This window comes from Lutra lutra, chromosome 7 (genome assembly GCF_902655055.1).
Source record: "Lutra lutra chromosome 7, mLutLut1.2, whole genome shotgun sequence".
Taxonomy (NCBI): domain Eukaryota; kingdom Metazoa; phylum Chordata; class Mammalia; order Carnivora; family Mustelidae; genus Lutra; species Lutra lutra.
This window is the reverse complement of record NC_062284.1, coordinates 14,563,240-14,582,605: the sequence shown is the minus strand read 5'-3', so window position 1 is coordinate 14,582,605 and position 19,366 is coordinate 14,563,240. Positions and strand designations below refer to the sequence as shown.

General features: G+C 50.4%; 2 protein-coding genes across 5 annotated transcripts in view; one reads left to right on the top strand and one right to left on the bottom strand.

Annotated features, from left to right (window-relative positions):
* Window positions 1-2,780: 2,780 nt before the first annotated feature.
* On the bottom strand, window positions 2,781-15,898 carry NR2F2 (nuclear receptor subfamily 2 group F member 2). Of its 4 annotated transcripts, none has more exons than XM_047736050.1 (3): window positions 15,380-15,898; window positions 7,051-7,578; window positions 2,781-4,247 (listed from the first exon to the last, which is right to left on the bottom strand). In XM_047736050.1, the coding sequence occupies exons 1-3, from the start codon at window positions 15,420-15,422 to the stop codon at window positions 3,973-3,975; spliced, it is 846 nt and encodes a 281-aa protein (XP_047592006.1). In that variant the 5' UTR covers window positions 15,423-15,898; the 3' UTR covers window positions 2,781-3,972. The 4 variants fall into 4 exon arrangements, with proteins under 4 accessions (XP_047592006.1, XP_047592005.1, XP_047592008.1 ...); XM_047736049.1 differs by lacking the exon at window positions 15,380-15,898 and adding an exon at window positions 9,169-12,290; XM_047736052.1 differs by lacking the exon at window positions 15,380-15,898 and adding an exon at window positions 7,740-8,111.
* The window catches only part of LOC125103955 (uncharacterized), a 40,216-nt gene continuing 34,907 nt past the window's right edge, over window positions 14,058-19,366 (top strand). Inside the window, exon 1 of the mRNA XM_047736054.1 lies at window positions 14,058-14,769. Within this exon, the coding sequence (XP_047592010.1) occupies window positions 14,558-14,769 (212 nt within the window). The 5' untranslated portion in view covers window positions 14,058-14,557. The remainder of the gene's footprint in view (window positions 14,770-19,366) is intronic.

The window sequence follows — 19,366 nt, the reverse complement described above, 5'->3', positions numbered from 1 at the left end:
TTTTCCTAATTTGGCTCCTGTTGGGAAGGGAGACATGAAATAAACTCTCCTAATTACAAGGGGAGGGGGCGGCAAGAGAGAGAAGGGGATACTGCGTTACCAATATTTCCCCTACGACTTCAGCTTTAATTACAGAACAATCGAGGACCGCACTCACTCGCCAGCAAGAGTTTAAAAGAGGGTTTTCTGCCTGCAGATGGAATGGCCTTTAGCCCCCCTCCCCCCTTTTTTTTTTCTTTTTGGTAACCAATGTGTTTTCTATTACCCGGCCCTGCCGTGCCTGGCAGCCCGGCGCTCGCGGTGCAATGGGAGACGCCATGTTGGCTCAGCTCAGAGGACCAAGTCAAAAGCGAGCTTCGAGGCAGAGTTTCACACGCTCGAGCTCCCCCTGACCGCCCCCCGCCCCGGCCCCCCCGCCTGTCGCCGCATCGTGCACATCCAGGGAGTGCAGCTCCGCGCGCCCGGCACCCCGGACTTTCCGGGGGCGCTGGCGGAATTCCGCCGCACGTAAGTGGGGGCGGGGGCGGGGGGGGGCAGGCACTTTTCCGCTGCTGCTGCCAACTCCAGGCCCCCGTCCCTGCAAGCCGGCGGGATGCAAACGCAGTCTCCGCGGAACCAGCCCCGGACGTCGCCCGCTAACTTTGAGCCCCAGCCCCTCGCGGCCCGGAGAGGACTAATGCTGAAAGGCCGACCGAGGCAGGGCGACCGCGAGCCGAGCGAACGGGCTACATTCCCAACCTCCCCCCACCCTCCCCTGCCACACACACCCCCAGCTCAGTCTTCCCCCAGGTTTGTTTGAAAGTGACGAGAAGCAGCGATCGCCTCTCTCTCTCTCCTCGGACTATTGTTGCATTTCGCGTCTAACTGGGTTCTCTCACACCCCCGAGCGCCAAGAGGAGGGAGGGGGAGCGGGTTGGGAAAAGAAATAAAGCGAGCTCAGATCAGATGGAGGAAAAAAAAAAAAAAAAAAAAAAGGAGAAAAAAAAAAAACATCAAGGAAAAAGAGACACTTAAAGGGAAAGAGTCGCCATGTTTAGCAGCTTTTTTAAAGATCTCGTCAATTTCACACAGAACGCACTCGCTGGGTCCCAGCCCTCGTCTTTTGTCCAGTTCAGTTGCAGCAAAGATCTTTTGTTCTAACTCAGCGTGAAAAGAAAAACTTTCTTTAAATGCAATAAACTTAAACCAAACTCAAGACTCTAAACAGATCCTCCTCCAGCCACTCTAAACATATACAAGGGGTTTTGTTTTAACCGTTTGAAAAATTTTGGGTCCTGTTTTTCTGCCTTGCAGACCCCAAGCTCATTGCTGAAACTCAGAGAGAGTGAGAGAGAGATTTCCAATGACTAGAACACATGCTTAAACCATAATAAAACAGGGACTGTCTTTTGCTTTGAAAATCATAAATTATAATTTAATGCCAATAATAATTTACAACAAATGGCTGTTTACAATAAACTAACACAAAACAAACAAGGAAAGGGGCCTGTGTTTTACTTATTAGAGAAACTTCACACACTCACATGGATAGCACTTGCAAGAGGAGAAAATAAACAACAACCGACAAACCTCAAGCTAAAGGTCAGCGATATTCTGCCCTAAGAACATACTTGTATTTATGTATGTATATATCTACAGAAAGAAGCTGGGGGTCAGATGGAGGACTCTGCTCAAATGCACAAATCAGACAGATTTTTCTGGTCTGCATGTATTGACTGGAACTGAGTATCAAAGTTTAATACACTTTACAAAATGATCCCTTTTCTTCCATCTCCCCTACCCACCCGCTTTTAAAATTAAACCACAACATAGTGAAGTATGGTGGGGAGGGGATGCTGGAAAGCCTCAATAAGAACAAAATTGGAAGCTCCCACACACTGAGCTTCCTTCAAACCAGGAAAAGAGAAAGGGGGGGGGGCTCCAAAACAAAATAGTTACTACTTCCAAATCAGCATACTCTGTAAAGTTTCCTTCCTTCTTTCTTTCTGTTCTTTTTCTTAATTTGGCTTCTAAGGACAAAGGATCCCAAGAGCAGTACAGATTGTATCTACACAATCCGAAATGTCAAAATGTCGATGTGTTTTTATGTACATAACTCCAGTGGAAAAGACTCCCTTGACCTGTGGTCATGCTCTCACAGAATGAACGTAAAGGGGGGAGGGGAAAGGCAGGCCAACGGCAAGTTATCATATATACACTAAAAAACAGACCCTTCAGCACTCTAAGCTACATCACTGAATTTGAAATCCTCTCAACAACCAGGCTAGATGAGAACCACAGAGTATTTTTAAAAATCAAACCTACTTAAGGAAAAACTCACTGCAAACAACTGCCTCTATTTACAATGCTGTGATTAGCTTGCTAGAACTGTCTTCCGCTTAACTGTCAGAAATGTACAAAACAGTATTTTTTTCTGATCATAAAATAGATACTGATCTCAAGATTTCTAATACTTTCCACAATACCTTCCCTAAGCAGGCACTTAAGTGTGACAAATATAAGGGCCTTTTTTTTCCTGGAAAATCCATTTTTAATTAAAAGGAGGATTAAGTGAATGGGGGTGGTTTACTATATCAGTATGGCACTTCCTAAACCATAGATAAACCATTAACTTCAGCTTCTCCCCCCGCCACACCCAAATTAAACAGGCAAATACACTAGTCCACCTTTGAACAAACTGACTGAGGGCAGTAAACAAATGGACCCCTGGCCCGGCTCAGCGAGAGCTCACAGGGGCTCTTCTCGATGAGAAAGACAGTGAGTGGGGACAGCCAAACAGATTTCAGATATCAAATAATATTTTAATTTCTGAATACTTTCAATTTTCCTTGGAATATAACACACAAAGACTCGACCAAACAGTTCAGTTATTATAACTTTTACAGTATACAGAAATGTTGCACTTAAAAAAAAAACCTTCAGTTTTTTTTAAAACACAAACTGTAAACTCTAAGATACTGAATCAATCACGTTACCTATAAGTGCCAACAGTGTTATTTTGTCATGCTGATTTCAATGGTATTTTTTAAAAAGGGAAAATATCAACAATTATAATACAAAGGGTTTGCAAATATACAAACAGATATAGGATTTTCGTAACAATTCAAGAACTAAGCGGGACCCAATTCAAATTACAAAAGTTCACTTTTTATTCAAAACCTCAGCATGTGTCTTGGACACATTCCTTGGCTGCCAATAAATTCCACAGTTCATTCTCTTTCTTAAAATATTTTTAAAAAGCTAGGTTTGTCATGGTGTCTTTTGGGGGGGGGCAGGATGGGGAAGTTAAGTGTATGTGGTTCCTCTAGTTCTCAAATTAAGAGTGCTCAACTTCGCCTAAAATTTTTGGTCACCACTTCTAAGTGCGTTTCCATCATCTCTGAGTTGCCTTTTAAAGTTTTATGTCTTCCTATGATATTTTCATGGACTCAGTTTTAATTCTTGCAGAACATATATTTTAAGGATACACAGTTTTTAAGAAGCCAAGATTATATCAAAACTTATTATAGAACCACAGAATAAACTGGTTTGGAACCAGAAAAGTACAAAAAAGAACAGCTAGAGGTACATAGACACAGGACAATTAATAATTTGGAAAAAAAAAAAAGACTTACTTTCTCCATTCTGCTAATTTTCTCCCAATCTCCTTAAATGCACTTTTAGCAATATTTTTCAAAAATTTACCAAAAAAAGAAAAAGACTAATTTCCTTTTTATACAAAAATGATAAGTAGCAAGTTGCTCTGACCGACACAGGAGTTTTTTTTTTTTTTAATGCATTCTGTAAAAGTTCATTTGACAGTCTTTTTTTTTTTGGAAATTCACAGTCCATTAAATTCTTCCCCTCTCTTCTTTTAGCAAACTTGTAACATCCTTTTATATCCTTTCTTAACAGAAGGAATTTAAGCAAACAAACCAGTCTTTTGCCTTTTCTTTCTCTGTTTCTCTGCCCCTTCTTATTTTGATTTATTATTTATTGAATTGCCATATACGGCCAGTTAAAACTACTGCCGGACAGTAACATATCCCGGATGAGGGTTTCGATGGGGGTTTTACCTACCAAACGGACGAAAAACAATTGCTCTATGACTGAGGAGGAGACCGTGCGGAGGGAAGGGAGGCGAAGCAAAAGCTTTCCAAATCGCGTTGGTTGATTGGGGTACTGGCTCCTAACGTATTCTTCCAAAGCACACTGGGACTTTTCCTGCAAGCTTTCCACATGGGCTACATCAGAGAGACCACAGGCATCTGGAAGAAAGTTAAAAAAAAAAAAGAAGAAGAAGAAGAAGAAGAAGAAGAAGAAGAAGGGGAAGGAGAAGGAGAAGAAGAATTCAGTCATCAGATTAAGAGGTCTGAAAAGGGTCACATGAGGTGTGTGTACAGGGCTGTCAAACTGCCCCGACCGGAGTTGGAGCAAATGCCTCTGTGCTAAAAACCTGGGCGAAGGGGAGCGGGGTGGTGGTGGTGGAGAGAGCCGGAGTCGATCCTGGGGTATTTGCTTTAACGTCAAACACAAGCTTAGTGCACTGCAGGCTTTCACTGTCTCAGTCCTCAGGCTGGGTCCCTGGGAGGCCCCAAGCAAAGTGCATTGGGTGAAATCTGGCTCAAGTCAGTAAACAGACAGACAAACAGATGAAACCAAAACTGCCAGGGCTCCTCCCCCTCCTCGTCTGTAAATAATAGTTTGGCTTATAATTATATGGGGGGGGGGGAGGGTAACAACCTGGCCCAGCCTCTAGTAATGGCGTCCACGACCCAGCCTCGATTCTCCCCAAAGAGGGCGACTCATTTTTCTCCAGTCTTTGAAACTGATTTAAGTGGCCCTTTAAAACTGATCTTGTCAGTATAGCCCTATTGAAGGGCAGCCATGCAAACTGTGATCTCTCTGTTCATTTGAGCTGTTTCTTTTCCCCCTTTTCTTCTCTCTCCCTTTTTCTCTTACCCCCCTTTATTTATTTATTTATTTATTTATAAAACCCAGGTCTGTCCAAGAAGAAACCCCTCCCCTGTTATCTTCAGGAAAACACTTTTCTCTTTCGGATATTGTGAAAAATACAATAAGTGCCTTTGAAATGAGAGGCTTCTCAGTGAAGGCGGTGCAGGTTGTGACCTGACCTTTTTGGGCTCCCTAGACAAGACTGGGGCGAACACATGCATATTGTGAATCCTTAAAACAGACATCTGAAAACGTCTGCCACTACCTCCACCCCAAGAACCAGAACACATATGCAATTTCCTCCTGTGTGCATCTAGGACTCCGCACGTAAAGAATGCATAGGTGTCTGTGGTCAGGAATTAAAAGATCTGTTTGCATAGGACTCCCTCCCTCTGCATTGGTACACTGTGTGTCTCCCTATGAATCAGATAAGAGGGACCTTTATCTCTTTGTGAGGCGATTTGCATTCTCCACACAGGCCTCTACATTTTGCAAATAGTAATAAATTTAAACTGTTATGACAGTATTAGGCATTTCTTTCCTTGAAAGACCAAGGGTAAGGTTGAGAGCTAACAATGATATTGAGAAATTAACAACACCCCCATCATCTGGGCTCATGGGCTGGACGTAGTAGGGTTGTGGGATGGGGGTGAAGGTGGTTGTGGGGTATGGGAATATCCTGCCTGCACATTTGCATCCGGCAAATGTTCTAGTTATGACAGTTCCCCTGAGAAAAATACTCCAGATCCAAGCCTCTCTCCACACAGCTTTTCCTCGCCCAGACACTGTCCTTTCATTGGTTACCTAAGGACTTTCAAAGGCAGAATTTGGGGTGGCTGTTGCGGGGGGGGGGGGTGATGTGTGAGAAACAGCAAGGCATAACAGACAGCGGGTTAAGGGCTCAGAACCCTGCCATCGATTGAGCTAATGACTTGGGCCCCTAGATTTCCTTCAAACAATAAGGAAGAGATTGTGGATCTTTTTGTCTGCCACAGGAACTACTCAGCACTCCCAGTGTCCAGATTAAAAGCTGTAAAAACTGCAGTTTCTAGGTTCCAAGCCCTACCAACACCCCAATGTTTGTTATTCTGAATTGGGAACCCCTTTCCCCTCTCAGGCATGACAAAGAGATCAGCTGACAACTTAGACCCAGAAGGCGGAGGGGGTGATTTCCACCCACCTGGGGTAGGCTGAACTCAGCCTGGAGGCAGCCAAAAGGCTCAGGTGTGGCCCAAAGTGGAAAGCCAGACACCTTCAAAAATCATTTGGCCTCAAGAGTTAATTAATATTAGATCTATTACTCACACAGGTTAAACTACCTACAAACTAATTAGATTTCATAATGCAGTCAATGATGGTTTTATATCTCTGGCAACATTCATATCCACCCCTAGTTGGCATACACTTTGGGTTGTTTGAAAATTGCCTTAAGTGTTTGCCTGAGCAGAGGAAGCAGGAGGCCAGACTGTTCCAGCCCTCGCAGACATTCTGGACACTTACGATTGCCCCTTTCTTTCTCTTGCCCCTTCCTGACAGCTCTTCCTCCTCTCCTGGCAGTCTGCATTGTTTTAATAAGAATATGACTTTGAAAACTGTTGCCCTCAGGTTGGATTTGCCTGGAGCTCCATCTCCTACTGAGTTAGCAGACAAACTTTTCCCCTGCAGGGGCAAACTTTCCCCTGCAGAGATGATGCCAGGACCGCTCCAGTGCCCAGAGGCATCTCCTAGAGCCTCAGCCAGGGTGACAGAAAAAGAGCCATGGGGCAGGGGAGACAGCACAGGCCCAGCTGGCCCAGAAGGCCAGGGGCTAAGGGAGGGAGCAGGAGCATGCATCCCAGCCTGGCAGGCTCAAGAGGCTTTACCATGGCCCATTTTGAGAGCCTGTGTCTGGAGCAATCTTCCTGAAGTCCAGCCTTCCTCTCTTGTCCCCTGGACAGGCCTGGTGAGGCCCAGCACCTACAAAGAGTTCCCACTCCCAAGTTTGCTCTCAACAGTTGGGCCTTTCAAGGGGTGGGAGTGAGGGGAGGCTGGGCCCAGGCTGGGGACTCCCAAGTTCTCTGGTCCCTAACTCTGAGCTAGAAGTCCTTGGACTGAGAGGGCAGGGCTCCTTCCTACCTGAGGTGAACAGGACTATGGCCTTGAGACAGCTGTACTCGGCGGAGTCGACGTGCAGTGCTTTGAGCTTCTCCACTTGCTCTTGGAAGATCCGTATGTGGTCCATAAAGGCGACCACTCGGTCGGCGGACATGGGTGAGGCGTGTAGGCCAGCGGCGGCCAGGAGCGGGGCGACGTGGAGGGGCATGGAGCACTGGGCTGCATTGAGCACGAACAGCTCGCTCCAGGTGAGGCGAAGCAGGGCCACCTGGTCGGTGATCTGCAGGTCAGGGAAGAAGGGGATGTTCCGGGCCCACTCGACGGCGCTGAAGAGCATCCGCGCGGCCAGTTCGCAAATGTTCTCGATGCCCATGATGTTGTTGGGCTGCATGCACTGACTGCCGAAGCGCGACGTGGGGTAGGGCTCGGCGCGCAGCAGCAGAGAAATATATCCGGACAGGTACGAGTGGCAGTTGAGAGGGTCCCCGTTGGTGAGCGCAAACTGCCCGTGGGTTGGCTGTGTGGGCGGCATCCGGCCCCTCTGCACCGCTGCGGGGAGGAAAGGAGACACCCCGCAGTTAATGACCAGCCTCGTCCCCCAGGTCCCCCAGCGGGGTCCGCCCCGGCCCGACCCCCACCTGACCCAGACCCCCGCGCCGCGCCACAACCGGCAGGCCTGCCCCTCTCCCCGGCGCGCCAGGGCCACAGACCTGGAAGTCGCCGGGAGCCCGGCAGCGCTGCTCTCAAACCACCACCCAAGCAGGCTCCGGCGGCCAGAGCGGCACACTTGCCTCCGAGGCCCGCTCGGGGCTGGGCCGCCGAGGACCCAGAATTGACCGCTTTGCCTCGGGGTCCCCGGCACTGGGGGCGGGAGGTAGCGTTCTGGGGGCATCTTTCTTCTTTACTGCTAAACAGCTGATATTTCTTATTGATTGGAGGAGAGGGAGCGGGAGGGGCAAGTCGGGGGGGGGGGGAGAGGGTGAGACGCTTTTGCAGAAAAACACCAGGGTTCACCCCAGACGGCCTGCGGCCACCCCGGAACAACTCTCCCCCAAACCCCGCAGCCCCAGCCCGGCGGGGAACCCCCGGTGAGAGACGAGCGGAAAGCCGAGGTCTGGCGGCAGCCTAATCAGTGTGCTCGAAGAAAGAGACGGAGGGAGAGGGCGGAGAGAGAGGCCGGCGGAGGCGAGAGGAAGCCGGGGAGAGGCGGGGAGCAGGCGGCCGGCGCCGGCGCAGCCCGGGCAGGGCCCGAGAGGGCCGGAGAGAGCTGGCGAGGCTGGGGCTTGGGCTGTTATCTGACGCCGGACCGGGAGAGTCGCTCTCGCAGAAACACAAAGAAAGCCCGGCGTTCGCTTGCCCTAGCCCGGAGCCCGCGCCCGGCGCCGAGCGCGCCATTGGCCGAGCACTGCTCAGGGCGCTCGGCGAATTTTATATCACAAAGACCCAACTCGCGCAGAGCGAAAGCAGCCGCCGAGGGCCCCTCGCCCACCCTTCCCTGCTCCCTAGCGCGCTCTCCTCCTTTCAAAAGTGAAAGGAAAAAAAGAAAACAGAGGTATTTTTTTTTTTTTTTTAGCAGAATGTTAATCCACGGAGGGTCACATGAGCGCTGCCCGGGCAGCAGCGTTAATACGGCGAAGTGCATAAAATTGCCATTTGTAATTTGAACCTCCTGTACAAAAGTACAATCTCAGGTTGGTTTTTTTTTTTTTTTTTTGAGAGGGTGGGGGCTGGGGAGAGGGGTGGGGAGGAGGGACATATGTTGAACATGCAGGAAAAACAAGGGGAGAGAGAGAGAGAGAGAGGAAAGGCAGAGAAGTAAACCAGGCTTTGAAACAACAACAGACAACACCCCATCCCTCGTAGAAAGGCGAACTCGAATGAACTCGGAATCAATGCAAAGAAAATGAAACAGCCCGAAGAGAAAGTAGAGGAGGAAATCAAGTCGGCCAAAGCATGCGGATTTGGGGGTCTGGGTTCCAGTGCAGAACTTGTTTCTAGTATAAAACCCATTTCAACTGCAATACGAAGAGAAGAGCTTGGGGCTTCTGCGTCCTTACCCAGAGCAGGCTAGCCAAACGCGCCCAGGGCCCCGGGACCCCAGGCGAGGGGGGGGGGTGGGGAGAAATGAGAGGCCGATACCTTCCCGTCTCATGCCCACTTTGAGGCACTTTTTGAGGCGGCAGTACTGGCACTGGTTGCGGTGGTGCTGGTCGATGGGACAGTTCCGGTTGGCGCGGCACGTGTAGCTCAGGTTCCTCCGCACGCTGCGCTTGAAGAAGCTCTTGCAGCCCTCGCACGTGAACTGGCCGTAGTGCTTGCCGCTTGACTTGTCCCCGCACACCACGCACTCGATGTGTTGCTGCTGCTGCTGCTTGTCGCCGCCCGGGCCGCCGGGGCCGCCCTGGCCACCGGCCGCCGTCTGGGCCGGCGTGCTGGCCGGGCCCCCTTGGCCCGGCGTCTGTGGTGTGTGCGGGGCGCCGGGCGGCGGGCCGGGCACAGGCGGCGCCTGCGAGGCCTGGCTGCCCTGCGAGCCGGGCACCTCGTCCTGGGGGTCGCGCCACGTGCTGACTACCATTGCCATATCTATGGGGGCCGCGTCCGGACTTCCTGCTCCCCTGGCTGCGGGCGGCGGCGGCTCCCGGGTCTCGGGCTCCGGCGCGCAGCCTTTTGTGTGTGCGAGGGTGCGAGAGGGCGCGGGAGGGCGCCCCGGGTGGCTCGGGGGCTGGTTGGTTGAGGTTGATTAGTTTTTCCTTTTTTGTTTCTGCTTTTGCAAAGTTTTGTCGATGGCTTGTCTGGCCCGGTGTGTTTGTTTTGTTTGTTTCCCTCGGCTCAGCTTTGTTGGTTTCGGGGGGCTTTCCGCCCGGAGGGGAGGGGAAGGGGCCAGGGGAAAGAGAGTGGGAGCAGAACGTGGAGAGAGAGGGAGGGGAGGGAGAGCTGCAAGTCGATTGTCTGGCTTCAAGACAGAAGTAGGAGGCAAAAAAAAAAAAAAAAAAAAAAAAATCTCTCCAAAGATCTCGCTCGCTCTCACTCTCACTCTCTCCCTCCCTCTCTCGTTCACTCTCTCGCTCTCAGAGCTGGTGTGCCGAGGAGTTGGAGTAGGAGGAGGAAGAGGAGGAGGAAGAGGAGGAGGAGAGGCGACTGTCCGGGGGCCAAGTCCAGGGCAGCCCACAGTCAGCCATTCAGGAAAGCCATCGAAATCAGGAGGACTGGGAGAGCGGAGGCGCCGGTCGCGGGCGCGCCCAGAAAGCCGGGCAGGCCGGGGCGGAGGCCGGCGGCCCGCGGAGTGGCCGGAGCACTGCCCGGGTCCGGGGGAATCAGCATGAAAGTGGTCCGCGTCCGGCGCTGCGCGGCGTCGTCCTGGCGCTGGGCCGCCGCCGCCGCCTGCCACGGGCGCCCGGCGCGCGCCTCGCTCGCTCTGGCCGCCGCCGCCCGCTTTCGCCGGATGAAGGCCGCTCGCTGCTCCCTGCGGGCCGTTCGGGCCGCCGCCGCCGCCGGAGCCGCCGCCGCCGCCGCCGAAGCCGCCGGGTCGGGCCCGGAGCCGCCGCGTCTAGCGCCGCCGCCGCCGCTGAAGCCGCTGCTGCCGCTGCTGCCGCCGCCGGAGCCGCTGCTGCTGCTGCCGCCGCCGCCTCACACACATAGGGAAAGAGTCAACTCGCCGGCGGCGGGGGAGAAATGATAAAAGAGAGAGAGGAGGGCAGATCACCACCTAGAAGCACATCCTTCGTGCGCAGAGGGGGGAGAAAAAGACGGAGAGAAAGAATGAAAGAAGGGAAAAAAGGCAGCACGGCACCCGGAGAAAGGAGGCAACTCGGGGAGAGGAGGAGGAGGAGAAGAAAACACACACGCGCGCACGCACACACACACCGCGGAGAGAAAAGAACAGAGAATCAAAGTGATCAAATATGCTAAAAAGGGGGGCGCGGGAGGGAATGCGATTTATAGGCGCCGGGGCTGGCAGAAGTGGCTTCTCCGCGATCAGCTCACTGAGCTCTCTATATAGTGAACTTTGACACGACTGCTGCAACTTAGCGCACGTTGCCATGGTGACGGCGCGCCTTATAAGGCAGCAGCCGGGGTTGGCCTGGCCAGGCGCGCGCGCGCCGCCCCCTCGTCGTCATTGGCCGGAGCGCGGCGGCCCCGCCATGGCGGCCGCGAGCTCAGCCCGGTCCTAGCGCGAGCGGCGTAGCAGCAGCGGCGCGGGGAGCGCAGGGGGCCAAGGGGGGCGGGGAGGGGGCGGCCGCGCCGCCACCACCGCCAGGCGGGGGATGGGCCCGGGCCGGCCCCGGGCACGCGGCCCCCGAGCTCTCTGCACCCCGCACCGGAGGTTTCCGCCCCGGCGGGGAGACGAGCGCGGCGCGCACACACAACGCCTCTTAAAGGCTCCGCGAGAGGCTTTGGATGGAATCGAGGACTTCGCCTCCCGCAACTTGGCGATGCCACGAAATCCGTTGCTCGCGCACCACCCGGGACTCCCGGCGCATCTTTGTGCCCACAATGCCAGAGAAAGAGAAAAGTTCCCCGGTTTCTTTGCAGAGGGGTAGCGGGTAGGGGGGTAGGAAGGTGCCGGGAACCGAGCTTTGAGACCTTTACCAAACGAAAGATTTGGTCAAATCCGGGTGATGGTAGACCCTTTTCGTAATCGACTCTGATCACTTGCTTGGTTTCGTGGCTTCTTTTTTCCCTTTTCGAGGAAAAAAAGCCGTTTAGCTTCTATCTTTTCCTTGTAGGGTTAACATTTCCCAGGTATGTGGCCTGACATTTTAATTGCTCAAATAAAGCATCTCGGATGCTGAGAAGCACAAGTAGACTTCATCTCATTGTCATGACGCAATTAAAATCAATTTTTCTCAACTTTATCCTCTCTCATTAGTTATAGCTAACTCACAGCCCAGCGTCCTGCCACACACCCAGTCATGGAGAGAGGTGAATAGAACCTTCTGCGCGCTGATGGACAAGCGGAAGCAGCTTCCCAGGCTCCCCTGTGCCTACCCTCTGTACACACATGTAAGCGCACATGTATCAGATGCACATTTGTCAATGTACACAGACAAAGACTTCAGCGACTGTGCTTCTAGGTCATGGAACAGTTGAGTACGAACTTCATTGTTCCTCAAGTTCCTTTTAAGCATCCATATAGTCATTAAAACACAACCAGAGATTCTGCTCCAAATTGGGAATAATACCAAGCACAGCTCACAAAAACCACACACACGCCATGGTCTAGCTCAAGAGATTCACTGCTGTAAGAACAACTTCATAGCCTGAGCCATTCCGCTCAGTGTGCTAAAGTCATCAACATGGATGTGTCTCTGGATTCCAGAGCGTTTGGTTTTAAACATCAAACAGCTAGAATTGCACCCACAGAATACACTATATTTCAATGCAGTAACCTTTTGGTTTGATTGTGAGAAGTTAGTGAATTGTGATTGTTCAACATTTATGGAACAAAATTTTGACACCATCATACACATTTTTGCACCGAGAAAAACCATAATCTGGGAAGCCAACCAGGTTTATGAACAATTAAAATCTTTGACATAAAACACACTGAGCTTCAGGAAACATGAACACATATAAAGGCTAAATTAATGACCACAGGAAGGCATCCTTGATAGTTCAAAAAAATCGATGAGATGAAAGATTAAAAAAACAACATAAACCAGACATATAATTGACCTGTGCTGGTGTGCATTTTGCACTCAATACCCTTTACACACAGACAGAATATAAGATAGGTACTAAGTAAAGATGTAGGCAGACAGGGGCTAGTTTTTAGGGAAGGAGAAACACCCTCCCCCTTACACTTCATTCCTGAAGCCTTCTTAGCCCTCACCCCATCTCCGCTGAATCACGTATTTCACTAAAGCTGCAGGTGCTGGGATTATTTGAAAGTTGTAAAAAAAAAAAAACCAAAAAAACATAGTGGACACTGAACTATCATAAACCTGGTGTGTAATGAGATTGCCACAGAGAGAAGCAGGCTGAGAATTTCAGGTTGATTAGAGACACAATATAACTTTCTCTTAAAGAGGACAGAAGGATGGAAAAGAAATCATTTCAGAGAAGGTGTTTTTTTTTTTTTTTTTTCCCTTCCCTTTCAATCCCTATGATTCAAGGGATTGCCTAACGCTACAAATGCCAGTAGATTAGGGGCAAACTCAACAGAGATGTGGCGGGGCTGTGTTGAAATAGGAAATCTAATGGGCATACCCATCTCAGTTTAATAGAAGATGGGAATAATTGTAGGGAAATCTTAATCTCGCCTTTTGAGTGCAGACTCTTGCATAGCAAGATCACCTTTTACAGAAGTGAAGTGGGAAGTTTTTGAGGAGAAAAAGCTTCCACGGTACACTTAGAGATTTTTGGTATTTGAAGTGCGCTCTGATGGCCTCAGATTTAAAATGAAGAATTTCCTCATCTCTTACAGAACTGAATCCTGCTACGCACATGACCACAGGGCTGACATGAAATCAGAGGTATTTCACTCTGCATTTTAGGATTCATTCAGTTCTGGGAATGCTACTAAAATTCCAAATAAATAAATAAATGACCCTATCAATTATAGTTAATTTTACTGCATACAAGAAGAGAAAGACTGCAGACTGAGGGGAAAAAAGGGGGGGAATATTTTAAAATGTCTTCTTCAGAGATGCTCATTTCCCTTGAATAAACAGCTCTAAGACTAACAGATAAATATCAATATGTCGTGTTCAAAAAAAAAAAAAAGTCCAGCCCAGTCTTTTATTGTAGATGTAAATTTATTTTAATGAGAGGAATGGCAAGCTTTAATTTGGCCGGAGAAAGTTGGAAAAACATTTGTTTTACTCTGGTGAAAAAAGAAAAAAAAAAAAAAAGAAAAGTAAACCCACCCAGGAATATGATTTTCTTGCAGAAAGTGGCCTGATGGCTGTAATTCTCCACAAATTAAATCACAATATGAATACAGACCCCAGCAAATGCCGAGTTTAGCTCTGAACTCAGTAGAAACCAGTTCTGTCCACCAGGATTCATTGAATTCCTCCTTTCCCTCAATCTAGTCCGTGTGTGTTTTTCTCTTCCACCACACTGGAGCTCCATGAATAGGGAAAGGGGCTTCCATTGTGTCCCTCTGAACTTCCAAGTCAATGCAATTTTTAACCACTGGCTTGTGGTACTTTGAAAATCACCAGGGGCTGTCAGAGTTGGGTCCTCTGAAAAATTTACAGTGCTAAATCAGAGCATATGCTGGGAGGGAAAAAATTGCTTAAGATTGGAGCAAGTACAGTATCTGTCTGCCCCCTAGTGTAAGAGTCCTCGCTGCCTAAAATTCAACTTTAAAAGAAAAGGAGCTCTTAAAGGGAAACGACTTTGAGCTCACGTAGGCATAGCAGAATGAAAGTTCTGTACATTTTAATCTAAATAATTCTTCCGGATTTAAAATTAATTGGCTCTGGCTTGGTTGGACCGGACTCGGATCTCGCCACCTCTGCGCTTCCCGAGTCACTGGCGGAGAGGTGATGATTTTTTTTTTTCCCCCTGAACTGGGTTTATGTGCGTCCCCCCTCACCCCCTCCTCTCTTTTTCTTTCTCTGTCTCTGTCGTCTCTCTCGCTGGCTTTTTAAAAATGAGGAACCGTTCCTTGAACGTTCTGGACAGAGGACAGAATTGCTTCTTAAGTCAGCCCGACGCGGTTGCAATAGACAGCAAAAAGGTAAACGTTTGCCTGAAATCCGCACGCCAGCTCCACCACCCCGCCCGATGGTGAGTACCCTTCTCGTCGCGATTCTCCTCCTAGCTTTTACCGAGCGCTCTTCTCCCCGAGCCGCGGCCGAGGGCGCCGGGCAGAGCTTTCCTCCCTCCCTGCCTGGCTGGCTGTCAGTTGCACAAGGTTGCAAAATAAAGCGCAGAGGCAAATCGAACAGTAAATTCTGATACTTAGTGCGAGCCTCGCAGCTCCTTTGCTAGAAAAACCGAGTCGTCTGTTGCTTGCAAAAACACGCTTATAGGACTGGCTTTTAGTTTGCTCTATCGAAGGAAATGAGTTTGAGGAGACAGGACGAGGAGACGGGGAGGCACCGCAGTCTTTACGCTTCGGTTTAATCATATTTTGGCAGCTTTGCAATTGTATTTTTCCCCCCTCTTCCCCCCTCCACCACCTCTCCTATCACACACATGTAATAAAATATGGCAATGCATTGAATTGACGCCCCCCCTCCCCAAACCCCTGAAACCACAGTCCTAGGCATTTCATACACGTTAGCAAACCGATATTTTGAAAAGCCCCCAAGTCATCCCCAGCCCCACACAGCACAAGGAAAAAAAAGTGAGAAAGGAGAGAGAGAGAGAAAAAAAATACTGTAAGTAAACATACCAAAACCATATTTGCCTTGTTCAAGGTCCCAAACCGCTTGCATCTTCCTTCTAAACTGGAATAACTCTCCTTTAGTTTGGCGGGTGAAATAAACGCTTTGTTGGCCCCCTGAAAAGATGTGTCTTTGATAATTAAAGAGAATCTCCTCCTCGGTGTTTATCTAAGCGATTGTGCAAACTGATAAAAAGTAGGCACTAGCCTGCAGGGAAAAAGAGGAAAGGTGAAGGGAGAGATCTTCCACCTTAAGGAAGTGCTTCCCCATGTATTAGGCGTTCTCAGCCTTGGAAAACCCTGCACACTAACTTTAGAGAGACGAGGTTTCAGGGAGCTTTGTACATAGCTGCTGAGGAATGCAAGCCTCGCCTTTAAGAAAAAAAACCCCAAACCGTAGGTAGGAGATGTCTGGAGTGATCCTTGTCTCTCATCTCATTCCTTAGAAGGAAGAGTGCGTTGTTACACCTTGTTTGGGGCTGGAAAGACGAGACTTTAAAAACACCCGTCCAATTGAAAAAAATCTCCCAACTTAATGAGTTTAGTCGGAGGCTGGAGCAAAACGGCTCAGCCGCAGCAGAAAACCGCCAACAACTATAGGCGATATTGCAAAGCAAGACGACCCGAGGCACAGCCAAATTCCACTGTTTGGGGTCGAGAGGGATGGAGGCTAATCCTAAAGCAAGTTGGGAAAAAAACAGAGGTGGGAGAGGAGGGGAAAAAAGCAGCAGCCTAGCAGCCTGGCAGACAGGCTCCCCTCACCCTGGATCAGAGATGGAACTTGAAACAGGAGGGCAATATTTTTCCTAGGAATCCGTTGGAATCCTCATTTTTTTACTTTTAACTCAGGTCCCCCCAAGTGATTTTTCCCTCTCCCCTGCAGATCCGTGCCCCCCTTTTCCAGGCTCCATTCTAGAACTTTCCTGAGAAGGAAACCTATTTCTTTTGGGGGGAGGGGTTCCCAATTTCAAGTCTTCAAATAATGAATGCTTAATTAACCCCCTCCCTTCACCCACCCTCCCAAATGAAAAAAGGAAGCAGGAATACAGTAACTAGAGAAAATTGAGAATAAACTATCTTGCCTCTTGCAGTTTTAATACAGTTTTAACTAATGGATTTTTTTGTTTTGTTTCAAGAGAAGAATAATGGGGAAACACGGATCTTTTATTTTAGGAAACTGTTATGGTAAGATGTATGTCAGACTTGACAAATGGAACTAACGCTCTTCGGCTGCTTCTTGTCCTTGTCTTAAACAGGAATTAAGTTAAACACAGTGCTGAATGTTAATTACATGTTTACTGGCTAATGAAAATTACAAATGGTTTTGCCACCTCAAACAATGATGAAAACTCTGAAGACACTGTAATTATATACTTTGAGGGAAATAACTCAGAATATTGATCATAAGAAGTGTAAATCTTTTTTTAACTATTCATTAATACCATAAATATGGGCTACAGAAGTTTTTCCTTGTGGTTTGTCTCATCAGTTATATCGAGTGGATGGATGGTGAAGCTTCTCTGGGGAGGTGGTGAACTCATTCTCTTATAGAAGGAGGCCACTTGTGTAACTCAGGGGGTGCCCCCTCCCTTCGGCCCCCGCCCCCTTTAATCCCTGCAGGAGGTCGAGGGATAGTTCAACAGGGGGGGCTGGGCTCAGGGCAGGTGAAGGTGATCACGGCCCAGCCTCTCCCCTCCCCTGCCCTCCTCTCTTCTCTTCTCCCTCCTCCCTTCCCTGCCAGGTCTGATCGATGACCGTCTTCCCCAGCCTGGGCGCCGGTCCGATAACCTGGCATTCGGTTTCCTTATGGAGGACAACTCACCCACCGCAACCCAGCGATGCTCCCCTGACAACTTAAGTTCCTTCCTTCAGAGGTGGTTAGGGCGGTTCATGGCAAGAGAAGAAGAAGAAGGCGAAAGAAAAAAAAAAAAAAAAGTTGAGGTGGAGGGGGTTACTGGGTAAAGGTGGCTCAGGCCGCAGAACCAGAACCGGTTTCCCTGGGTGGGGAGTAGAGAAGTGTTTTTTTGTTTTAACTTTGGCCTGAGTTGTAACTCTGCACTCTGTAGCGTGGCAGTCACTCCGATCTTGGGGGTCAAAGGTGAGGGCTGCACTAACCCTAAAAGGCTTGTCAGGCCTGGCCAGAAGGCCAAACACGCACAGAAGTGGGGTGCTGTCTGTCAGCCTTACTGCCTGACGCTTCGGAGGGGGTGTCTGTGAAACCCACACGCAGGGGACAGAGGACCGAGAGCCGGTTTTAAGGGCAATATTGAGGATTTTTTAAAAAGTGCCCTAGGCTTGTGGGACTGGAGTCCTCTTTTTCCCTGAAAATTCCCAAGGCGCTGGTCTTTGTCTTAGAAGGAATGGAGTTTCTGAATGGTGTGAAAGGGACAGAGAGGGTCGCTTCAAATCGATTTTACTTGTCCTTTCTGTCTTTTCGGATCAACGCCCTTCAATGGGCACAGAGGTGCTCTTTCAACCAAAAACTTGTGCTACATTTTCTGCCTGTATTGGTGCTAAATACAATAAGCACTGGGCAGATTTTTTTTTTCTTTGCTCTCCAAAGCAAGAAAGCACCCTAATTAAATTGTTTTATATGGACAGTCAAGACGGACCAATTAAGTATGCATTAGTATAAAGATATAGTCTGCAGATAAGGCAGTTTAGAAAATCAGGAGTAGGACAAAGGAGAGGGCGCTAGCTTTGGGGAGGCGTGCGCGGACCCCGCAAGGTCGCTCACCTTCCTCCCTGGGCCCGACGGAACTGCAGAGGCCCGGGCCTCAGGTGAGAGGAGAGCAGGCCCGCTAACAGGTGGGCAACAGTGTTGGAGTCTTTCAGCCCCCCCCCCCCCCCCCCCCCCCCGCCTTAAGAGCGGTGGAAACCCAGGAGCTTAGCAGCCTTTATATCTCCCTACTCGGACAGTGTAGTCGTCCCAGGTGGCGGGTCCCGCAGGACAGGCGAGTCCGGTTCGGGCCCACTGCCTGGGGTCTAGGTCCCGGGCGCGGCCTTGCAGTGAAAGTGTGCGCCCAGGGGAGGCTGGGAAGGCCAGGGGGACGCGGACACTGCCACTGCGGCGCCGGCAGCCCTGTGGCAGCCAAGATAAGGGTAGGAGATCCCCTTCCAGCACATCCCAACGCTTTTTCGCTTCTAAGGAAACAGGAGCTCCTCTGCGAAACAAGTAAAGTTCCCACCCGACGCCCTCCGGCCCGAGGGGCGTCGAGTACCAGCCGCAGAAACAGGGGAATGACCGAGGGTCGGAGAAAAGGTAGCCAGAGGGGCTCCTTGTTCGGCGAACGGAGACGTGGGCCTCTCCACCCTCTCTCCGCCTTCTGAGGTGTGGGCGGGCAAAGTGCACCTCGCCCCGAAGGCGACGACCCCTGGAGCAGGGGCCTGGGCCTCCCCGCGTCACGGCGCAGGGCTGTGATAGGTGGTCCTCGGGCCGCGGGGGCGCGAGCGCAGCGCGCTGCCGCAGGAAGGTCGCACGGGGCGCACCGGGCGCCCTTGGTCGGGGGCGGAGGCGGGTGGGAAGGAGAAGAGGCGAGAATTAGAGCCTGGAGAGGTGGCTGAATGTCAAAAGTAAAAAGGTTGAAAAGCCAATTTTCCCGGCGAGCTTTCGCCCCCTTTTGCCGGTTGCCGAGGCCGTAAATCAGCGGCCGGCGGCGAGGGCGGGAGGAGCCCCCTAGGCGGGCTTGGCGCGGCCCCGCCCGGACCGTGCGCACCTCCCGGTGGTCCCTGAATCGATCCGAAGCCTAGCTGAGGATGTCACCGCACTAAATATTTACTGATCACACACAAGTAGCCAGGGCTCGAACGATTTTCCTCTGTGAGGAGAGCGCAGAGAGAAGGGTAAATCATTTTATTAGTGTGGATAAAGCCCAGAGCACACTCCGGGCTGGAGTGTTTTAAGATGTGTCTTCAACGGGATGAAAAGAGTTAGGGAAATCGATACGGAGTGATTAGAAGCCCCCGGGGTGACGAAGGGGGCCCAGGCTTTCAGGG

What these genes read in the sequence shown, in the direction of transcription:
- NR2F2 (XM_047736049.1), bottom strand. Translation starts at nt 9,610, where the DNA reads ATGGCAATGGTAGTCAGCACGTGGCGCGACCCCCAGGACGAGGTGCCC. An exon ending in AGTGGGCATGAGACGGGAAG is followed by an intron (nt 7,579 to 9,168) that starts GTATCGGCCTCT and finishes TCCTCCCCGCAG; the next exon opens with CGGTGCAGAGGGGCCGGATG. An exon ending in CATAGTCCTGTTCACCTCAG is followed by an intron (nt 4,248 to 7,050) that starts GTAGGAAGGAGC and finishes ACTTTCTTCCAG; the next exon opens with ATGCCTGTGGTCTCTCTGAT.